Source organism: Aethalodelphis obliquidens, unplaced genomic scaffold, assembly GCF_003676395.1.
Source record: "Aethalodelphis obliquidens isolate GAN/ISIS:26980383/991018 unplaced genomic scaffold, ASM367639v1 scaffold46, whole genome shotgun sequence".
In the NCBI taxonomy this organism is placed as follows: Eukaryota; Metazoa; Chordata; class Mammalia; order Artiodactyla; family Delphinidae; genus Aethalodelphis; species Aethalodelphis obliquidens.
Window position 1 is genome coordinate 11783324 of NW_020837990.1, and position 21035 is coordinate 11804358.

At 39.4% G+C, this 21035-nt stretch overlaps 2 protein-coding genes across 10 annotated transcripts in view; both read right to left on the reverse strand.

Moving 5' to 3' along the window:
- Positions 1 to 2551: 2551 nt before the first annotated feature.
- On the reverse strand, positions 2552 to 9343 carry PTS (6-pyruvoyltetrahydropterin synthase). Its single transcript, XM_027082310.1, has 6 exons — positions 9199 to 9343; positions 7691 to 7770; positions 6485 to 6507; positions 6056 to 6112; positions 3170 to 3240; positions 2552 to 2980 (listed from the first exon to the last, which is right to left on the reverse strand). Exons 1-6 carry the CDS (start codon positions 9279 to 9281, stop codon positions 2857 to 2859), a joined length of 438 nt encoding a protein of 145 aa, XP_026938111.1. The 5' UTR covers positions 9282 to 9343; the 3' UTR covers positions 2552 to 2856.
- A 4003-nt stretch (positions 9344 to 13346) lies between these two features.
- Positions 13347 to 21035, reverse strand: part of LOC113607157 (testis-expressed protein 12) — a 52302-nt gene continuing 44613 nt past the window's right edge. For 8 of the 9 annotated variants that reach the window (XM_027082298.1, XM_027082294.1, XM_027082295.1 and 5 more), the window contains 4 exons: positions 16584 to 16721; positions 15805 to 15987; positions 15213 to 15323; positions 13347 to 13711 (listed from right to left, as the gene is read on the reverse strand). In XM_027082298.1, the coding sequence (XP_026938099.1) occupies positions 13598 to 13711; positions 15213 to 15323; positions 15805 to 15987; positions 16584 to 16721 (546 nt within the window). In that variant the 3' untranslated portion in view covers positions 13347 to 13597. Of the gene's footprint in view, positions 13712 to 15212; positions 15324 to 15762; positions 15988 to 16583; positions 16722 to 21035 lie in introns of those variants that run through there. The other variant, XM_027082302.1, reaches the window with a different exon arrangement.

The window sequence follows — 21035 nt, forward strand, 5'->3', positions numbered from 1 at the left end:
ACCATAATTGAAAAAGACACATGTACCACAATGTTCACTGCAGCACTATTTACAATAGCCAGGTCATGAAACCAATCTAAATGTCCATCGAGAGATGAATGGATAAAGAAGATGTGGCACATATATACAATGGAATATTACTCAGCCATAAAAAGAAACAAAATTGAGTTATCTGTAGTGAGGTAGATGGACCTAGAATCTGTCATACAGAGTAAAGTAAGTCAGAAAGAGAAAAACAAATACCATATGCTAACGCATATATATGGAATCTAAAAAACAAAAAGAAATGGTACTGATGAACTAGTTGCAGGGCAGGAATAAAGAGGTAGACATAGAGAATGGACTTGAGGACATGGGGTGGGAGGGGGAAGCTGAGGTGCAGTGAGAGAGTAGCATTGACCTATATACACTACCGAATGTAAAATAGTTGGCTGGTGGGAAGCAGCTGCATAGCACAGGGAGATCGGCTCAGTGCTTTGCGATGACCTAGAGGGGTGGGATAGGGAGGGTGGGAGGGAGGCTCAAGAGGGAGGGGATATGGCGACATGTGTATGCATATGGCTGATTTGCTTTTTTGTGCAACAGAAACTAACACAGTATTGTGAAGCAATTATACTCCAATAATGATCTATTTAAAAAAAAAAAAGAAGAATATACATTTCAACTTCAGGATAGCTGTTCTTCTGGGGAAAGAGAAAAAATGAGCCCCCCATCTTTTCCTCCAGAGAAAAGGTCACTCTACCAGGATGGACTGATGGACTCTTGAGATGCACAGTTCAAGATTAGGAAGAGGTGGGAAGAAGAGAAAAGCTAATTGATGTAGGGTAATTTAAAAATAAGTGACAGGGACTTCCCTGTTGGCGCAGTGACTGGGAATCCACCTGCCAATACAGGGGACACTGATTAGAGCCCTGGTCGGGAAGATCCCACATGCTGCGGAGCAACTAAGCCCGTGAGCCACAACTGCTGAGCCTGTGCTCTAGAGCCCTCATGCCACAACTACTGAAGCCCACGCACCTAGAGCCCGTGCTCCTCAACAAGAGAAGCCACCACAATGAGAAGCCCACACACCGCAACAAAGAGTAGCCCCCGCTTGCCACAACTAGAGAAAACCACGCGCAGCAACAAAGACCCAATACAGCCCAAAAAGTAAATAAATAAATAAGTGACAAAGAGGCATGGACAGAAATGCAAACCAGTTGAGAAAAGGGGAACTGTATTGGAGTGTGGTTTGTAAATAAGAGGCTCCAGAGTAATGTGGGTTTACAGAAAATTGAAAAGGAGAGAAAAAGAGATATAGGAAGTGTTACTGGGGTGTATCAAAGGGAATTTATTAACAATTTTAGACGAGAGCCAAGTAAATTATTAGAATTCCTTAAAAAAAAAGTGTGTGCTTGAGAGTCAGACTGAGTATCAAACACTCAGTTTGCTATTAATTTGCTGAGTGAGCTTAGGCAAGTAGCTTAAACTCAGTTCAATTTTAATTTTCTCATCTGTAAAGTGGGAATAATACCTTGCATGGAAGCTGTGGGAATTAAAACATAAAGTGCCTTAGCAAATTATCGCTATCCTGCCTTTCAAGTAATCAATACAAAATATACATGAATAAGTAACATAAAAATTGTGTTGATAACTAAAACACATTTAAATTTAATCAAGTGGGCATTGTATTATTGTCAAAATTTACCATAAAATTCCTGTAGTTAATAACTCTCCAAAATAAAAGTGTACTCCTTGGAAAATTTTTTTAGTATAGTAATCACCACACATGTCCTTTTACTATTTTCAGGCAGCAACATTCTAAGAGTCCATTGTGTACTAGTTGCTATGTGGAGAGAAAAATGAAACCCTATATTTAAGAAGTCCAGAATACAAATGAGAACACAAGTGAGAACAGTTCTTTTTGCAAAGAAAGCAAACACGTTCTTGTGGATTTAGGCATCAGAAAAAGATACCAGGGATGAAAAATATAGTTCAACTAAGCAGATAAATTTAGTGATCAGAACAAAATGGAATTAATTAGGAAAAACTGTATATAAGAGATCCTTTACAGAGTAATATATCCTTTTCATGTTGATTATTTTAACAGGGTTTAATACATGTGATTATTCTTCAGCCTTCTGAGTTTAAATTGTTCATGTAGCCACAAGGTCTGGAAACACAGACAAATATACATAAGCAGTTTACTGATCTTCCATGATTATGTTCAATGTGCTATTCCTCACTAGCAGTTCATAGTTCAATAAGCTGTGCAAATGTGCAATGAACAATGTGTATTAAAGCAACATTCCCATCAGTCCTTGTACACCTATTTACAATGCATTGCCTCAGATGATTTGTGACTAATTTTCACTGAATAAACTTGCACCTTTAGCATATTCTAGAAGTGATCAAGGGAGCTCAATCTACTAAGAAATAGAATGTTGTCTATGTTTCTAGACTTGGTGATCACCTGTATTTTATTTTTTATAAGATTCACCTACTGTAAGTCTTATAAACATTTTTGCCATTTACATTATACCAAGAAAAAAAATGAATACTACAAATGATATAATGGAAAAAACAGATTTCTTTTGCTTTCATATAATTCTACACCAAACATTTTGCTGAAATGATTTTAATCTATAGATGAAAGACTCTTTAAATGATACTCAGAATACATTACAAATTTGATTTTAAAATAGATTTGAGTCTAAAACAGGTCTTATTCACAATGATTCCAATAAATCAAGTGCTCCAGAACTCAATATGGAGATGCAACAATTATGTGATGACTTCTTAATCGTCCAAGGGGATAAAGATCTTCTTCAAATATGGAAAAAAATTAAATCATTCTATAGTATTAACTTCTAAGAGTTATTCTCCTTTATAGACTACAATATTATTATCAGTTTCATATACTTTTACTTTATAAAGAACTCCTATAGGAAGAAATTTCTGGAGGTTTTCCCAGATATATACAGCTACATTTTCTGTCGTGCTGTAGAAGAAAAGGAAAGAAGATCAAAAGGCAAATAAACAAAACTTCATGTTTAATACTTACAGAGAATAGAAATTCTAGTTTTAAAAGATATTACACTAAAACTTTAGAAATCACACAATAATCAAGTAAAATGTTAAAATCGATTCTTCTTTCTTACTATTTACATAAAGTAAAATAGTCACTCACCTTACAACATCTGCAAAATACGGCACATCCAGATCCAGATTCTTATGATCAAGGGGCTTCATAATTGCCTCCTATAGACAAAACAAAGGAAAAACATCACTAATTCCATTTATGACTCATATTCCAAAGTATCCTACCTTTGCCTCTAAACCTTACCTTATCATTTAGTCACTAACTCGATACTTGCAAGTACTTGGTGTCTTATAAAACAATCTCAGAATGTTTAAAGTTGTAAAATAAAGTAAGGCCTAGCTCTCCACAATGACTGGATATCCTCATTACTGAATGCAAAGAGGTAAGAAACCAAAAAATAGAGAATTCACTGGAGCTTTCTCATAACAAGTCATTGTGATTCAGAATTTAGTTTAATACTTCGTGAATTTTGTCCAAAATGTTACTAGAAATACTTCTCCCTAACAGTCTCACCTTCAGCACAATGCCACAATTTAATTAGGACAAACATTCAATGAGTACTACATTTATAAAGCAGATTGAGACTAAAATTATGTAAGGAGTTCTAAATTTCTGCTGTAAGGTGTAATTTAAGAATGCTCTCGGGCTCTTAGAAGAAAAAATAAAAACATGTAAAGACTATTGCTTCCTAATACTTGTATTAGGAATATTAAACATAATGTTTTTCTTTGTCAATGGCAAGAATTGTAATTGCCTTATTCTTTGTAAATTTTTACTTTTAGCTATTGTAAAACATCTAAGCAATCTAAAAAATACAATAAACTAGTGAATATAACAAGAAAGAAACAGACTCTCAGATGAAGAGAACTAGTTGTTACCAGTGGGGAGAGGGAAGGGAGGAGGGGCAGTAAAGGGGTAGGGGATTAAGGGGTACAAACTATTATGTATAAAATAAGCTATAAGAATATATTGTACAACATGGGGAATATAGCCAATATTTTATAATAACTATGAATGGAGTATAACCTTTAAAAATTGTCAGTCACTATACTGTACACCTGTAAATTATATAATATTGCTCATCAACTATATTTCAATAAAAAAAGCATTTGTGAAACAATCTAAGTTTCCATATGGTATGGTTCCAAGAAAGGTACATTAATGACAACAATAGCAATCATTGTCTGAACAAAATCAGAATCATATTAAAAAAAGTAAGTTCTAAACCAAACAACTTTTAAAATAAATCAAATGATATCCATATGGATATCAAGAAAATAAACCTTTGTTTAATCTTTGTTTTAATTGAAAATTCCAGTTCAGATCTCAACTTTTCCATTGAAGCCTCTTCTACAGGGCTCCTTCTAATTTGACTCTGTATGCCATGATCAGCCACTTTTACTCATGTAAAAGTACTAAAGTGTGTGGTGTGTGGTATCCCTCAGGTATGCAAATATGGAGAAAAAGTGTAGAGAACCTCTCCTTTAGTATTTAACTGTATGCCTGCTTGGGGTGCCTCTTATATTTCTCAAGTTGTTGTCTTGTATTTGTGTGTGCGTGTGTGTGTGTATATATATATATTTTTTTATGTCACCAGTAAATGTAAGCACTCTGACTTTACAGCTTTCCTACAGTACTTTGAGCATAGTACTGTTTGTTCATTCACTCATTCTCCTATTCATTTATTCAAGCAACACTTATTGAGCACTTACTATTCTTTACCTGCTATAAAAAGTCACGTGAGAGCTTCCCTGATGGCGCAGTGGTTAAGAATCCGCCTGCCAATGCAGGGGACACGGGTTCGAGCCCTGGTCCGGGAAGATCCCACATGCCGCGGAGCAACTAAGCCCATGCACAACAGCTACCGAGCCTGTGCTCTAAAGCCCGCATGCCACAACTACTGAAGCCCACACGCCCAGAGCCTGTGCTCTGCAACAAAGAGAAGCCACCGCAGTGAGAAGCTCTCACACCACAACAAAGAGTAGCGCCCGCTCGACGCAACTAGAGAAAGCCTGCGCACAGCAACAAAGACCCAACACAGCCATAAATAAATTAATTAATTAAAAAAAAAAGAAAGTTTAAAAAGTCATGTGAGCACTCTGTGGCTAACAGCTATGTCTCATTCATCATTGGATTCCTAGTACTCAGCTCAAAGACTGATGCAAAGCAGGCATACTTATTGAATATATGGGAGATTAGTAACGTGAAAGAAGTAATGATTATTAATAACAGCATTTTTATGAAACAAATGTCAAATTTTAGAACAAAATAAGGAGCAAAGCTGAAGCAAAGTAAACAGGTGAAATGAAGGCATTTTAAAAACTAAGGTGGATGGAAGAAAATCTAATCTCAACTTTGTAAAGGACTAACTACATGACCTAGGGCAAGTCAGTTGGTTAACTGTTCAGCATCTCTCAATCTCAACCTATGGAATGAAGAAGTTGGCTTAGATAACCTCTGAGGTCTCTTACAATCCAAGAATTCTGTAATGATATAATCAGTAAGTCTTTTACCGAACAGCCTCTTTTTTGTTATCCCTATGATGAACTGCCCCAGTGAGTTTATAATAAAGCTAAAGTGAATAAAACAGGGTAGTACTAAAATCTGTGATCAAAGGTGTAAGGAAAATTCACAGAAGAAGCAGAAAGTTTCAAGAAGAAAGCTGTGTCTTGAAAGAAGGGCAGAATTTGTTAAACAGAGAAAATCAGGATACACCAACAAAAAATACAAGATGAGCACGCTACATTTATTCCTATCATTGTAAGACAACCATGACTAATTTCCATTAAGTCATCCAAACACCTTTAGGAGAACATTGAGAGAAGTTCCTCCAACTACTACCCCACTCCCTCACCCAATTCCACTTGCCAGGTCATAGGACCTCTGATGATACTTGGTTGGGGAAGTGAAAAGGGGGCCATCAAATATTATATTCAGAAGACAGCACAAAATAAGCATCCAACATGCCATTACCTCCATATACTCTTTGAGGTCAGTCAAATTCATGACCATTCCTGTAACAGGATCAATCTAAAAAGTAAACAAAGGTGAATATTACTATAACATGCTCTTCATATTTAAACCTCTGGTAAATTATTAAGCTGCACAATGTGCAGAAATTGTCCCCACATTGGCCTTCATCCCCGAGACAATCCATCTCAGCATGGAAACACCAAGTGCTCTAGGCTTCCTTTTCACTGTACTGCTCTTCTATCTGTCCACATACAGCACATTAAAGAGGACATTTTGGGAGAGGAAAGGCCTGAAATGGCAGCAGCTCACCATACACAAAGACCAACAATGAAGCAATACTGATTTGAACAGAATTTTTCAGCACAGAATCCATCACGTTGGCTGAAAGAGGGCCCAGCAATGTGCACAAACCACATTTTCAGCACGTACCTCTCCATGTACTGTCACCACAACTATGGGGAAGAAAACAAAATACCAAAAAGAAACATGACTTTCAACAGAGTAACATCCAAACACAAGTTACTAACATAAATTATTAGATCTCACCCCACAAAGCTATATTTTCCCCCAGAACATCTTTTAGTTTAGATCTTTTTATCAACCAAGGCAGAGGAACTTAGAGGTGCTTAGCCAAGGCCAAAAAGGGTATAAATTCTGTTTATGATGCACTTGGAAGGAATCTCCACTAGGTAAGATCAAGATGCTGCTTGATCACTGCCTGTAAAAGTAGAAAATATACAGGAAGAAATTCAGCTACACACTGAGCTGGTCCAAGTACCTTTCTGAGCAAGCAAAACTACTACTGGGCCTAAAATTCTTATTCCTTTACTCATGTGAATGTAAACACAGTTTATAGTAATGCTCTGTAAATTAACAAGTACTTGTATGAAACTTCTGAAAAATCTTGATGATCAGAGTGCTCTACAAATTAATGACTTTTTCATATTTTTTTCAGCTCCATACAGACACCATTAGGTATTATGTGAGAAGTGAGCAAACGGAGAATGAGAGATATCATAGGTCAAGTAAGTTAGGCAGTAACTAAACTAGAAATCCCAAACTTCTGACATCTTTTCTGGTCTTTTTACTCCATCATACCATATGCTGTGATGCTCTATGGCTTACATAGCTGTTTTGTGAGATATCATCTGTATCTCAAATAATCAAGTCCCTTGTCCTTGCATAAATTAATTACTTTCTTGGAACACTACTGTCAAAGTTTTAGACCCAACCTATTTTCCTGCCATGCTGCATATCTTGAGCCAATATGCTCCCTTTGTCAGTCATTATTTACTCAATGAATACAATCTAATTTTAACATTGACCTCAGCAATACCTAATTAGAAGGAAACATGGTGCCAAAAGAACGTCATGTACTCTTAAGGCCAAGGAAAAAAGTATTTAAGCCATTCATTGTTTTGATCTATAACAGCAGACAATTGCATAGTAAAACTTAAGATACATCCAACTAAGGCAACAGATCTTTTCATTTTGAACTTCCATTTAATTTCTCATTCAAGGCTCAAAGCATTCATGTTCTGTCCATAAGGTTTCTTATACTCATTTAGACTGTATATGCTGAACACTCTTTCATCACTACCGAAAGGGCTAAAATTTCACCAGTTTTTCTCTCACCTTTATAATTGTGCCCATGGCCATTTGGGTTGTTGCATTTCCCAAACAGTTTCAAGTTTTCCTCATTACTCAGAGATTTGCTGACCAAAAAAAAAACAAAAAGTCAACATGATACATGTTCAGATACCTTCTCTGTTCCCTACGCTTATTGTTTGCTCTAGCCTTTGAAAAACTTCACAACTTACTATTCTTTAGCTCATCAAATGGAGAGTCATAAATCAATTTGATTTCATTACTCAATTTTATGTCAGGAACCAGTGTATGCCCCCTAATTAGAGGACTATACCATACAAATTAGCTTAAGTAAATTCAACATCCTTGTTCCACAGCAAGACTTCAACAACTGATCTGCTCAAGGCCCTTCCATTTTTCAATTCAACATTTACTGAGTACCTACTACATACTAGGCACAGGCTGAATGAAGCAAGGGCACATGGTGATTAAAAAAGAAAAAGACGCTTATCCTCAAGTGGCTTAAAATCTCATTCCCCCTGAAAAATAATTACATGACCTAGTACATCTTCTCTTTAAAATCTTGCTTCATTATCCCTCAACTATTGCCTACTGATAACTTCAATCCATTCAGGGGTATTCAAAGCAGGTTAAATTTTAAAAGTACAATACTCAGCCGTTGTTCCAGGCAGAAATCCATTTTCTTAATGGATTTTTATACATATACCTGTCCAATCAACTGTGCATCTTCAATGAGGCCGTACCACTCTCATATGTTTGAGCTTCCTATTACATAACGCCTTTCTTTTTTGAGACTCTCTTTATTACTTTCCTTTCTCCTGCTCATCTACTTCTTACATTTAGAGTACTACAGTTCACAAAGCTTTTGCACAAAATTATCTCACTGTACTCTCCACAAAATTGGCCAGTTTGTACACTGCAGATAGAAAACTGTGACAGGTCTTGATCACTGCTGCATCCCTGTTACCTAGCACAAGACCTGACAACAAATACCTGTCCAAGGAATAAATGGATAGGTGAATACTGTTAGGTAGAAATTATCCTCATTTTGCAGACGAGGAAACAGATGCTCAGAGAGTGGAGCTTGCTAATGAGTGGCAAAACCCTGCTCAAAATCAACTCTTCAGTGCGATGAAGCAGTATGAGTACTCTGGGCTCAAATCCCAACTGCGCTGCTTGCTCTCAGGAAAGTGAACATCTGGGTTCATTTTCTCTTCGGTATAAAGTGGACAAAACTCGCCTTGCTGTAACTATATTAGCTATGGGTAGCTAACATGTACTGAGTGTTTACGATGTGCCTGGCACTGTGTAACCTGGGCGAGTTCAACACCTTTCAACGTCACGTCGATCCCCAGAAGGCTGGTAGACGCCGGTCGCGGGTGTTATGACGTCATCAACGAAGCCTGGTGGCCGCAGGAGTGCACCGCGCCCCCCGCCCTCTCATCAGCGGGCACCCGTACCCCTCCCGCACCCGGGACCTAGCTCCGGAGCTCGAAGGTGCTGCCCCCACCACTGGTACTGTAGGCACACCCCACCTGTGGAGCCGATGGGTCGCGCTGAAGGAGACCAGGCGGGACACTCGCGCCCGCCGGTCAGGGCCCGAAGCCGCCGCGCTCATAGTTTTGCAAGCCCGCGTCCCCTCCAGCGCCTCCCGCCCTAGGCCCGCCGCCAGGCTGAGAAAGGGGGTGGGGGAAAGGCCCGTCCGCGGCTGCGCAGTGCGGACGGCGCCCGGCAGACGTGCTCTCTGCTTCACCCTGCGACTGGGCTCCCTCTGCCGGCCTGGAGGCCGTAACAGGCGTTTCTTGCTATCTCAATCTCTTGGGAGAGCAAGCGATCAGAGAGCTGGGTCCGCCTTAGAGCGGTCAAATAAGGTGGGTGGGGTCTTAGTGTACTTCATTCTTACGTCTGCTCAATGAGGTCCCTCTCACTCCCTTCTAGAAAGACCTGGGTTGTAGAAACCTCCAGTCGCTGCTTACTCTGCGACGAGTCCCAGGGCCAGCCTACTTATAGCTTAAAGGGAGCAGAAATTTGAGTGCACGTGTGGGACCACGTGGCTTTAAGAAATGATACTACCTTTGGACTATTTGTAAAGATTCTTACAAAGGGAAACTCTCGAGCTGTCCTTATCATCCATATGCATGCATGGAGCCGTTTATCACTCTGGGTTGCTGCAGTATAAACACATGCACCCATGAACACACAGACGTTAGCTATTCTCTGTCCAATGTAGACACCTCCAGAGTGAAAGAATCTTGTTTCCTCGCCATCTACTCATAAGCGGTGGCCAAACTACTTATAGTTCCCAGTACGCACCAGTGCATTTCTCGCCTACATTCATTCTTTCATTAATTACTGAATACCTACTGTGGCTGGCACTGTTCCAGGCACTGGAAAGGAGGGATAAAATCATGGACGTGGTGGAAATATAAGCCCCATGATGGTTTCTCCCAGATGTCTCCTGTCTCCAGCTATATATGCTGTTTGTTGTGCATTAAATTATTAATGTGTAGCAAACTTCCTCACACGTTTTCAAATATTTTTCTCCTTTCCCCCATTGGGCTGTAATGAACTTTAAATAATTATAAACCAGAGATTTTTGAGATGGAAACTCAAAATCTAGTTCAGTCCTCTCACTTTACAGATAAGAAAACACAGACCCAGATAAGTGAATTATTTACCCAGGATCACTTACAAACAATGTTTCCCAGGCATTGACTGCATCAGAGATAAATACTATAACCATCAATGGTTACACAAACACTTCCCTTGTTCCCAATTCAGTTTAAAGAATCAAAATAAAATAAAAGGTAAAAGGTAGAAAGAATTTCTGAGAAATTGCTTTAGTTATTTGCTTTAGTAAAATATGTCACTGCATTTGCAGAGTTCTTACTCTTTTATTAAAGCTAATTCTATGTAAAGGTGCTCACCAAATTCACCCTCAGTCATCCTGTTATGCATTGAAATGTGTCCCCTCCAAAGTTAAATGTGTTGAAGTCCCAACCCCCAGTACCTCAGAATATGGCTTTATTTGGAAATAGTAACTTTCCAGATGTAACTAAGATAAGGTCACTAGGATGCACCCTAATCCCTTTTCCCCTCACTTGTGCACCACACAGTTCCTTTCCTTGAGTCTCTGGACACTGTCCAGTGATGAGTTGGACTTAGGGAAAGGAAGAGGCCCTGCCTAGGCTCTGAGCCTCAGTCATATGCTCAATTTCCAGAACTTTCTGCATTGGATTACCAGGCATATACACCTAGATTATAAAATGTTGTTGATCCTTTTTTGTCTTCTCCTTCAAGAACCGTATAGATGGCAGGGCCAAGGCAGAATTCAGGTATCCTTGGGTCAAAATCTTATTTTTATACTGCTAAACTTTATGTTTGAGCTTTACTCTCTGTGTAGTAGGATGGAGTAAAGGTTTATAAACAGAAGAAAGACATGATCAGAGAGACCTATGTACCTCCCAGATGTCCACTGGAGTCTTCTTCACCTTTCAGATCCAAATAAGATCTGGATCAAACTTCCATGTCTGATCTGGGGGAGTACAATGCCTTTTTGAAGACTTCTGTGAAACACCAAGGAATTTATGTTCTTATGGTTATCTCAGCCTCTACGCTCCCACATCTGCTATATTAGTTCTGTTTAGGCATCTTCTATTCCGTACCTATTGCTATTGCTCTGTATCTCACCAACACAGACACAAAACTTAGAACCTTTATTTTATTGCCACAATGCAAACCCTGACATGTGGCATTTGTATGTATGGAACCCTTTGCTAAGGTGAATAGGGTTTGTGATGTTTATAATAACTCTCAAGGAAAACTGAAGAGAAACTGACTATGTTGGTCCAGGACTGTGCCGTGAGCCTAATGAGTTCACACTGCCCCAAACTACATGTTTGGGGGGGCTTCTCCAGCACCATTCAACATGCACATGGAACATGCACAGTTTAACTGGCCTGGGCTTGGAGTATAACTAAAGGAAAAGGGAACACGGTATTTTGACGTGAGGTTTAAATGACAGATCTAGACTGATTTGGGCTGTTGGTAAAAACTAACGGGGTTGGGCTTCCCTGGTGGCGTGGTGGTTGAGAGTCCGCCTGCTCATGCAGGGGGCGCGGGTTCGTGCCCCGGTCCGGGAGGATCCCACATGCCGCGGAGCGGCTGGGCCTGTGAGCCATGGCCTCTGGGCCTGCGTGTTCGGAGCCTGTGCTCCGCAGCGGGAGAGGCCACAACAGTGAGAGGCCCGCGTACAGCAAAAAAAATAAAAATAAAACTAAAGGGGTTTAGACATGCAAAGATTATATGGTCTCTAGTGTCACCTGTTGCCCAATTAAATGAAGAACTACCAACTTTTTTTTTAACATCTTTATTGGAGTATAATTGCTTTACAATGGTGTGTTAGTTTCTGCTTTATAACAAAGTGAATCAGTTATACATATACATAAGTTCCCATATCTCCCTCCCTCCCACCCTCCCTATCCCACCCCTCTAGGTGGTCACAAAGCACTAAGCTGATCTGCCTGTGCTATGCGGCTGCTTCCCACTAGCTATCTATTTTACGTTTGGTAGTGTGTGTATGTCCATGCCACTCTCACTTTGTCACAGCTTACCCTTCCGCCTCCCCATATCCTCAAGTCCATTCTCTAGTAGGTCTGTGTCTTTATTCCTGTCTTACCCCTAGGTTCTTCATAACCTTTTTTTTTTTTCTTAGATTCCATATATATATATATATATATATATATATATATATATATATATATTTTAGCATACAGTATTTGTTTTTCTCTTTCTGACTTACTTCACTCTGTATGACAGACTCTAGGTCCATCCACCTCACTACAAATAACTCAATTTCGTTTCTTTTTATGGCTGAGTAACATTCCATTGTATATGTGTGCCACATCTTCTTTATCCATTCATCTGTCGATGGACACTTAGGTTGCTTCCATGTCCTGGCTATTGTAAATAGAGCTGCAATGAACATTTTGGTACACAACTCTTTTTTGTGTGTGTGTGTGTGGTTCGCGGGCCTTTCACTGCTGTGCCCTCTCCCGTTGTGGAGCACAGGCTCCGGATGCGCAGGCTCAGCGGCCATGGCTCACGGGCCCAGCCACTCCGCGGCATGTGGGATCTTCCCAGACCGGGGCACGAACCCGTGTCCCCGGCATCGGCAGGCGGACTCTCAACCACTGCGCCACCAGGGAAGCCCCACAACTCTTTTTGAATTATGGTTTTCTCAGGGTATATGCCCAGTAGTGGAATTGCTGGGTTGAATGGTAAGAACTACCAACTTTTCATCGTTCTCTGAAGAACTAGACACCTGGAGATTAGGAAAAAATGCCTGATTTTAACAACATCCCTCAAAACAACAGCCTCCCAAGGCTGAGCTGGGGGCAGGGTAGGAGGTGGTACTTGGTGGTTCAACTGCAGTGGCGTCTGCTCTGGACAGCAGAGAAATAGCCAGTTTAGAAGGAGCCTCCAAGCATGACAGCCTCTGTGAGTACCTTAGGACCAGTAGCAACAGGCAGGCTGTAATGGAAAAAACAAGGGGCTTTTCAGACCTATATTCGTATTCTACTAGCTATGGTTATCTGTATTTCTTCTCCCAAGTGTGGGAACCTCTGTCACCCACTTATCTGGTGGTGATAATCAGGTCTAGTTTTTCTTTCATGTATTCTTATTACCTGTAAGATATATCCAGTAAATATAAATTTAAAACTCTCTTCAAAAGGTTGTATCAACACTTGCTTAATGTTTTCAAGGAAGATCCCTAAGAAAATATAAAACCATAATTATCTCATGAATTCCATTTTTAATAGAAATTTTAAAACCAGGTGTCTATGGTTTGGAAGGTAAGGTGCACCTTTGCTCTCTCTTTTGTACAGAGCACATTCATTTAAAGCCTAGTTCCCAGACCTTGTGGATGTTCCATCAGATGGTCACGAAGGTGCCATGGAACCCGTAAGGCATTTGCACAGGCACCTCTGCTCGGCCCAGTTCTTCAAAGTTCTTGGCATCCAAGACTAGGAGAAAATTTCTTTCATTCTAGAAAAGGAAAGCCAATACTGAATATTCTCTCTTATTTTTTTCCTACAAAAAAATCTGTCTGTTTCCTCCAGTGGGCTGTAAAATTCCTAAGAGACTACATATTACTCATCTTCATGTCCACCCCCAGCATCTGGCACAGTGCCTTGCCTATTCATTCACTAAATGTTTGCAGAATGCTGAACTGAACAGAAAAGGAAATTACACCTGAAGAAGTACATATGTAGAGCAAAGAATAAGTTCTCTGTATCAATCACCTTCATAGGATCTCTTTGGGTTTAAGGATCTTTTTACCTGCCCCTTTCAATCTCCTAAGAGACATAAAAATTCTTCTAAAATGAAATGTCTCCATTTTGTGTTACTTTGGAGCTGTTCAAAAGGTAGCATTGCAAGGCAGACTGAGATTTGCCCTGGTCTAATTACAGGAGTGGCAAGTACCTGGCATGAGGACAAAGTCCTCCTAAGCCCATGGCAGGCATTATTAATTGATCACAGCACTTTCCACATCTAAACCTTAAAAAGCCTCAGAATCCAACACCCCAGGTAGCCAGTAATAATTGATCAAAGCTGGTACTCAAAGTGAACCTACTGCCACAAGACTGCCCTAGACAAGAAGTTATATATCAACATTATTGGGACTTCCCTGGTGGTCCAGTGCTTAAGACTCCATGCTCCCAGTGCAGGGGGCCCAGGTTCGATCCCTGGTCAGGGAACTAGGAGCCCGCATGCCACAACTAAAGATCCCATGTGCTGCAACTAAGACCCAGTGCAGCCAAATAAATAAATAAACATTAAAAAAAAAAAGATATCAACATTTTTGAGACACTAGGTCAGGGCCTATCACATTAGATTTTTGGGTCACTCTATTTATTTTATTTTTTTTTAGGTTTTTTTTTTTTTAATATTTATTTATTTTGCCTGCACCGGGTCTTCGCTGAGGCATGCAGACTCTTTAGTTGCGGCATGCATGCGGGATCTAGTTCCCCGACCAGGGATGGAACCCGGGTCCCCTGCATTGGGAGCACAGAGTCTTACCCACTGGACCATGAGGGAAGTTCCTTGGGTCACTCAATTTAAATTGGCAGCACAGATGGTGGTATGAAATATTACACTAGAATTCAGAAGTTTGGGATTTAAATACTGGCTTTACCACTATGAGATCTGAGGCAAGTCTCTTTCAACTTCCTTAAGTTACAAATTCTACGTGTAAAATGGTACCCCACAAAGTTGTTTTGATGACTAAATAAGATAATATGTATGAAAGAGGTTTGTAAATAAATTCCTATGCAAATGTTAATTATTATTATGGTTCTAAAATAGAACTTTAAAACAGTAATAAAGTACTGATTATGATAAAAGGGTACCCAAATAATAAGGAGAGGAAGAAAAGGGAGAAGGTGCCAAATTGGAATCAAAATAAACCATCAACAGCATCACTAAATATAACCCTCAGAAGGCCCAGTGCTATTTCTCTTTCTGACGATGACAGAAATACATTTACCTGGTTGGGAGTGATCACCACAGAAAGAATAACCCCACCATCTTCTTCATTGGCTCCTGGTACTGGAACAAAAACAGGTTCTGAGGGATAAAAGCCATCTTCTCTCCAAACCTGTAAGTCCCCAAAAAAGTATTTGATAAAAGACTGGTTATGAACTGGAAGCTTTCTATAGTTATTGTCAGTCCCAGCATGAATTTGACTGTCAGTGCAACGGTCCAACAGTAGAAGAATCGGGCTTACTGAGTTAAATATAGGAGAGGGAGCTTTTGCAGCTGCAGATTCCATTATCATCAAACACAACTGGTGTAATTATAGTTTCCCATCAGCTTGAAATAGAGGTGTCCCATGATTTCTCTCAAAATACTATCAAGCATAGAATTGTTTCTCTGGGCTTGTGGTTCATTCAGATTCCCTAGAGGGAACATACCCCTAATCTATGTGATTCCATGGTTCTCAGATTTAATAAAAGTAAGTGGCTGAGCTGCTTAAATAGTAAAAAATCTCAAGACCTACCTTAAAAAAAAACAGAAATTAATTCAAAGGGCAGAATAGGTTTTTTAAGAGTTCAGAAAAGGAAAGAGAATTTCATTACCGTCAGTGTCTTGTTCACCACGTCAACCTTGATCAGAGAATCGCCCACCAAATGCCGAAAGCCACAGCCATAGAAGAACTGATACTTTTTGCCACTGAATTGGCCATAGTTGATCTGGGGAAATTCAACACCTCCTTCCTCTTCTAGGTCCTCAGGATATAGATTTTCATAAGAGCACAAAATCTAAATGAGGGCATAAAAGGATTTGTAGTGATTGCTTAATTCTTACTTTTTTCAGTGTAGGTCAGCGTGGGGCTAACACCCTATAAGAGTTTGTGACAGGGCTTGAAAACTGAGGTTCTATGTCATTTTTTAATATTGTTCCTCTTTTCATCATGTGTATGAACATATAAAAGATTATCTGGTTTTGTGACTAAGTTATCAAATGGCATAGGAGGTAGAAGTGGGCTTTTATTCTACTAAAGCTGAGACATTGTTAGCTACACAATGATATGTAAGTGCAAATTATCTAAAAGGTGGGGATGGTCAATTCCTATCTCAAATACTTAGACATTCCACAACCATTAGAAAGTTTCATATATTTGTTTCAAAACACAAAAGGGATAGGTAACTACACTGCTCACTCCCACCCAGAATTCTGTGGCTCTTTTGCAAGCCATGCTCCATGACCTTACCCTGCTCAGCTGAATGTTATAAAACTTACTGGGCACCAAACATTGTGGAGAACAGCCACACTACATAGCCACACTACTTTACTAGTGAATGAAGAAACACTACTGAGGATCAAAGTCGTAGTCTAATGTCCATTCATAGCATACCTTTCCATCAGCCTGTTTCACAGCACTGGCTGAAGAATAGGTCAAGGGGCTGAGGTTCTTTCCCTCAGGGGCATTCAAACCGACATGTAAGGGCAAAACAAACCTTCGAGGGAAAGATCTGGCTACTGAATTATAGACCTGTTCAGGAAAGAGAAATAAACTGTTGAGAAAATTGTCATTCATAGAATAACAGCATGTCCCAATAACTGAGATCCAGCCAGTATTATTGGCATTTCTAAGTAATTGCATAAATGATCATTTTCATTCATTCATTTACTCAGCAAATATCAGTTGAGTACCTACAATAGGCCAAGCTCTGTTTCAGACACTGAGAACACAACAGTGAACAAAACAGTGTCTGGCCTTATATTCTAGTGGAGAAAGAATGATAATAGATAAGAAATATATGTTACTTAAGTAGTGTCAAATAAATAAATGATTATATAGCTCAAAGTCAGATAGTGATAAGTGCCAATAAGAAACACACTGAAGGGTGAGGGACTAGAGAGTAAAATGGGTGCTTCCTTCCTCAGGTTTGGTCCAGGAAGAACTCTGTGTGGAAATGGGCTAACTTAGCAGGCCTGGGTTGCTCAAACCCTGCACATTCTCAGGGAAAGCCCTGTTTTCATGACTGGTCCTTGGCCAGCACCTGGGAACGGAGCTCTTTGAATGTTCAGTCTGATAACAGTATGTTCGCATGCCTGAGGCCTTGAGGCGTGCGGTACTAATTTGTTCTTATAGTTTATGCTAACAACGTGATTTATAATGAACACCTGCCTTCTCTATGGGGCTCTAGAACTTCAGTAATTGAGATTACTCATGTAGGGGCCATATATGTTATGTGTTGATCCCCAACAAACACCCTGGACCACCAGCTTGGGTGGGCTCCCCTGGCAGGCAACATTTCACACGTGTTGTCACAACGAGTTGCTGGAGGAATCAAGCATATCCTGGGAGAGGGCTCTTGAAAGCACGCACCTGGTTTCCTCCAGACTTCATCCCATGTACCTTTCTTTTTTTCTGATTATTCTGGGACCCATGAGCCCTCCTAGTGAATCATCAAAACAAAGAGTGGTTTTGGGGACCCCCAACACAGCATCTCTGCAGAGATGATGCTTAAGCAGGAGACCCTAATAAAATAAGTGTATTTTTTATGACAGTAAGAATGGCTTAAGCACATCTTCCTCTCTTGAAATATTGTAAGATGGGGAACAAACTATGCCATTTTCCCCCATATACCTAGCCCATATCATCTCCATAACATGCAGAAATGTTTTTACTAAGTAAAGACTTAGTGCAATTTTTAAGCTTCATAAACAATTAGCTTTTAAAAATTTACTTTTAAATTTATGTAAACATTTTTGTCTTTTGCAAAACCATAGGTGAACAAAAAGAGAGTGCCAATAATGGTGAGTTAGGCAATATGGATCAACTGTTTCCCTGAGAACAGATAGAAAAACTGGACAAAAATGTTTAAAACAGCTATTTGAAGGTGCTGGTGAGCTTAAAAAAGGTAATGAAGAACAACGGGGCATAGATTTGGAAGAAGGAAACCCACAGAAACTACATATTGGGGGCAAATTTTCCACTAAGGACATCAGCTGCTTTTAAGAACAGGCAGCTGAAAGGCTGAGAAAATATAAAAGAATTTTTTATTAAACTTTTTAATTGTGAGATATATATTGCAGACCCACAAGCAGCTGTAAGAAATAATACAGAAAAGCAAACAACTGGTTTTAAAATGGGCAAAGGACTAGACTAGACATTTCACCAAGATATACAAATAGCCAATAAGTACATGAAAAGATGCTCAACATTATTAGTCATTAGGGAAATGAAAATCAAAACGACAATAAGATAATACTTCACACTCATTAGGATGGCTATTATAAACCAAAAAACAAAACAAAACAACAAAACAAACAAAAAAATCCAGAAAACAAGTGTTTGTGAGAATGTGAAGAAAGTGGAACCCTAGTGCATTGCTGGTGGGAATGTAAAATGGTGCATCTGCTGTTAAAAACAATCTGGCAGTTCCTCAAACAGTTAGATATAATAGAATTATCATATGATCCAGCAGTTCCACTTCTAGGTATATGCCAAGAAAGAACTGAAAACAAGGACTCAAACAGATACTTGTACACCAGTGTTCATAACAGCATTATTCATAATAGCCAAAGGCTGAAAACAACCCAAATGTCCCCCAACAGATGAATAAACAAAAGGTAGTATATACATACAAGGAATATTATTAAACCTTTAAAAGGAATGAGATTCTGATACATGTTACAACATGGATAACCCATGAAAAGATCATGCTAAATGAAATAAGCCAGACACAAAAGAAAAAATCTTGTATGATTCCATTTATATGAGGTACCTAGAATAGGCAAATTCATAGAAACAGAAAGTAGAATAAGGGCGACCAAGAGCTGGGAAGAGGGAGGAGATAGGGAGCTGTTATTTGATGGGTACAGTGTTTCTGTCTGGGATGATGAAAAAGTTCTGTAAATGAATAGTGATGTTGGTTGCACAACATCATTAATGTATTTAATGTCACTGAATTATACACCTAAAAATAGTTAAAATAGTAACTTTTGTGTTATGTATATTTTACCACATTAAAAAAAACAAACAATGCAGAGAGATCCCATGTATCCTTCATCCAGTCTCACCAATGATGACCTCTTACATAACAACACTACAACAGGGAAACTTACATGGATATAATCCACCAATATTACTCAGATTTCACCAATTTTACACACATTCATTTGTGTTTGTATGTGTGTTTAGTTTTATGCAATTTTATCACATGTAAATTCATATGATCACCACCATACTCAAGGTACAGAACAGTTCCATCACCACAAGGCTCCTTCATGTTACCCTTTTATAAGGATATTGCCACACCAACTCCCCCATCACTTGGCCCTACTGAGAAGAGATTTTGATAGTTTTGAGGAGCCAGAAAAATAAAAGTTGTAGTTCAAAGTCTCCAAGAAGGGGAAGCCTTGATAAACCTCTAGCTCTTTGGCTGTACCCTAGAAGTAAAAATAAACAAAAATAGTCCAGCTCTTGCAGCAACTGTATCATGGTTCAAATTTTCTCAATCCCTATAACTAGATTAAGAATATCTTCAATTGATAATGTACCCTAGCCATCTGCCAGAAGCAAATGAAAATCTTCCCCAGAGGAAGATAACAGAGTCTCAAAATATTCCTCCTACAATTTTTCAAACACAGTATTCTGTATAGAATAAAAATTAGCACACGAGATGACAAGAGAGCATGATTTTAAAAACAACAAGAAGATAAACAACAAATGATAGAAACAGAACCACAAGTGATCCAGATAATAGAGTTATCAGACTTTAACTATTCCGAATACGTTGGAGGAAATTATTTTAAATTGGGATTGTAGCAGAGAACTAAAATTAAAAAAGAGAAGGGAATCAAAATTCTAGAACTGAAAAATGCAATGAGTTTAGGAACATAGTGCCTAGGTTTAAAAGCAAAATATACACAGCTGAAGAAGAATGTTTGGGGCTTCCCTGGTGGGGCAGTGGTTGAGTCCGCCTGTCGATGCAGGGGATGGGTTCATGACCCGGTCCGGGAAGATACCACATGCCACGGAGCTTCTAGGCCCATGAGCCATGGCCGCTGAGCCTGAGCATCCGGAGCCTGTACTCCGCAATGGGAGAGGCCACAGCAGTGAGAGGCCCGCGTACCGCAAAAAAAAAAAAAAAAAAGAAGAAGAATGTTTGAACTGTAAGATAGATAGGAAGAAAATATCCAAAGCAAGATACTTAGACCAAAGGATAGAAGATACTAAAAAGAACATAAGCAACAGAGGGTTAGAGTGAAAAGGCGTAGCATATGTGTACCGTAATCCCAGAAAGAAAAGAGAGAAAAGACTTACCAGATACAATATTTGAAGAAATAATAGGCGAAATTTTTCAAAACTAATGAAAGACATCAAACCATTGATTCAAGAATCCTTAAGGGGGCTTCCCTGGTGGCGCAGTGGTTGAGAGTCCGCCTGCCAATGCGGGGGACACGGGTTCGTGCCCCGGTCCGGGAGGATCCCACATGCCGCGGAGCGGCTGGGCCCGTGAACCATGGCCGCTGAGCCTGCGCGTCCGGAGCCTGTGCTCCGCAATGGGAGAGGGCACAACAGTGAGACGCCCGCATACCGCAAAAAAAAAAAAAAAAAAAGAATCCTTAAGGAAAAAAATAGTAAAAATAAATCAAAAGAAACTCATACTAAAAAATATCATAGTACTAACTACAGAAAACCAAAGAGAAAATCTTTGCGGGGGGGTGGTAGTTCAACTTCAAAGGAGCAAAGCTTTAGACTGACAGCTGATTTCTTAACAGAAATCAGAAGACAATGAAATGATATCTTTAAAGTTTCAAAAGAAAATAACAACCTAGATTCTTTATCCAGTGG

Coding starts and splice junctions, on each gene's coding strand:
- PTS (XM_027082310.1), bottom strand. CDS start 9,281: ATGAGCGCGGCGGCTTCGGGCCCTGACCGGCGGGCGCGAGTGTCCCGC. Junction 7,771..9,198: donor GCGACCCATCGGCTCCACAG/GTGGGGTGTGCC, acceptor TTTTTTGGTCAG/CAAATCTCTGAGTAATGAGG. Junction 3,241..6,055: donor ACCTCAAAGAGTATATGGAG/GTAATGGCATGT, acceptor TTTTGTCTATAG/GAGGCAATTATGAAGCCCCT.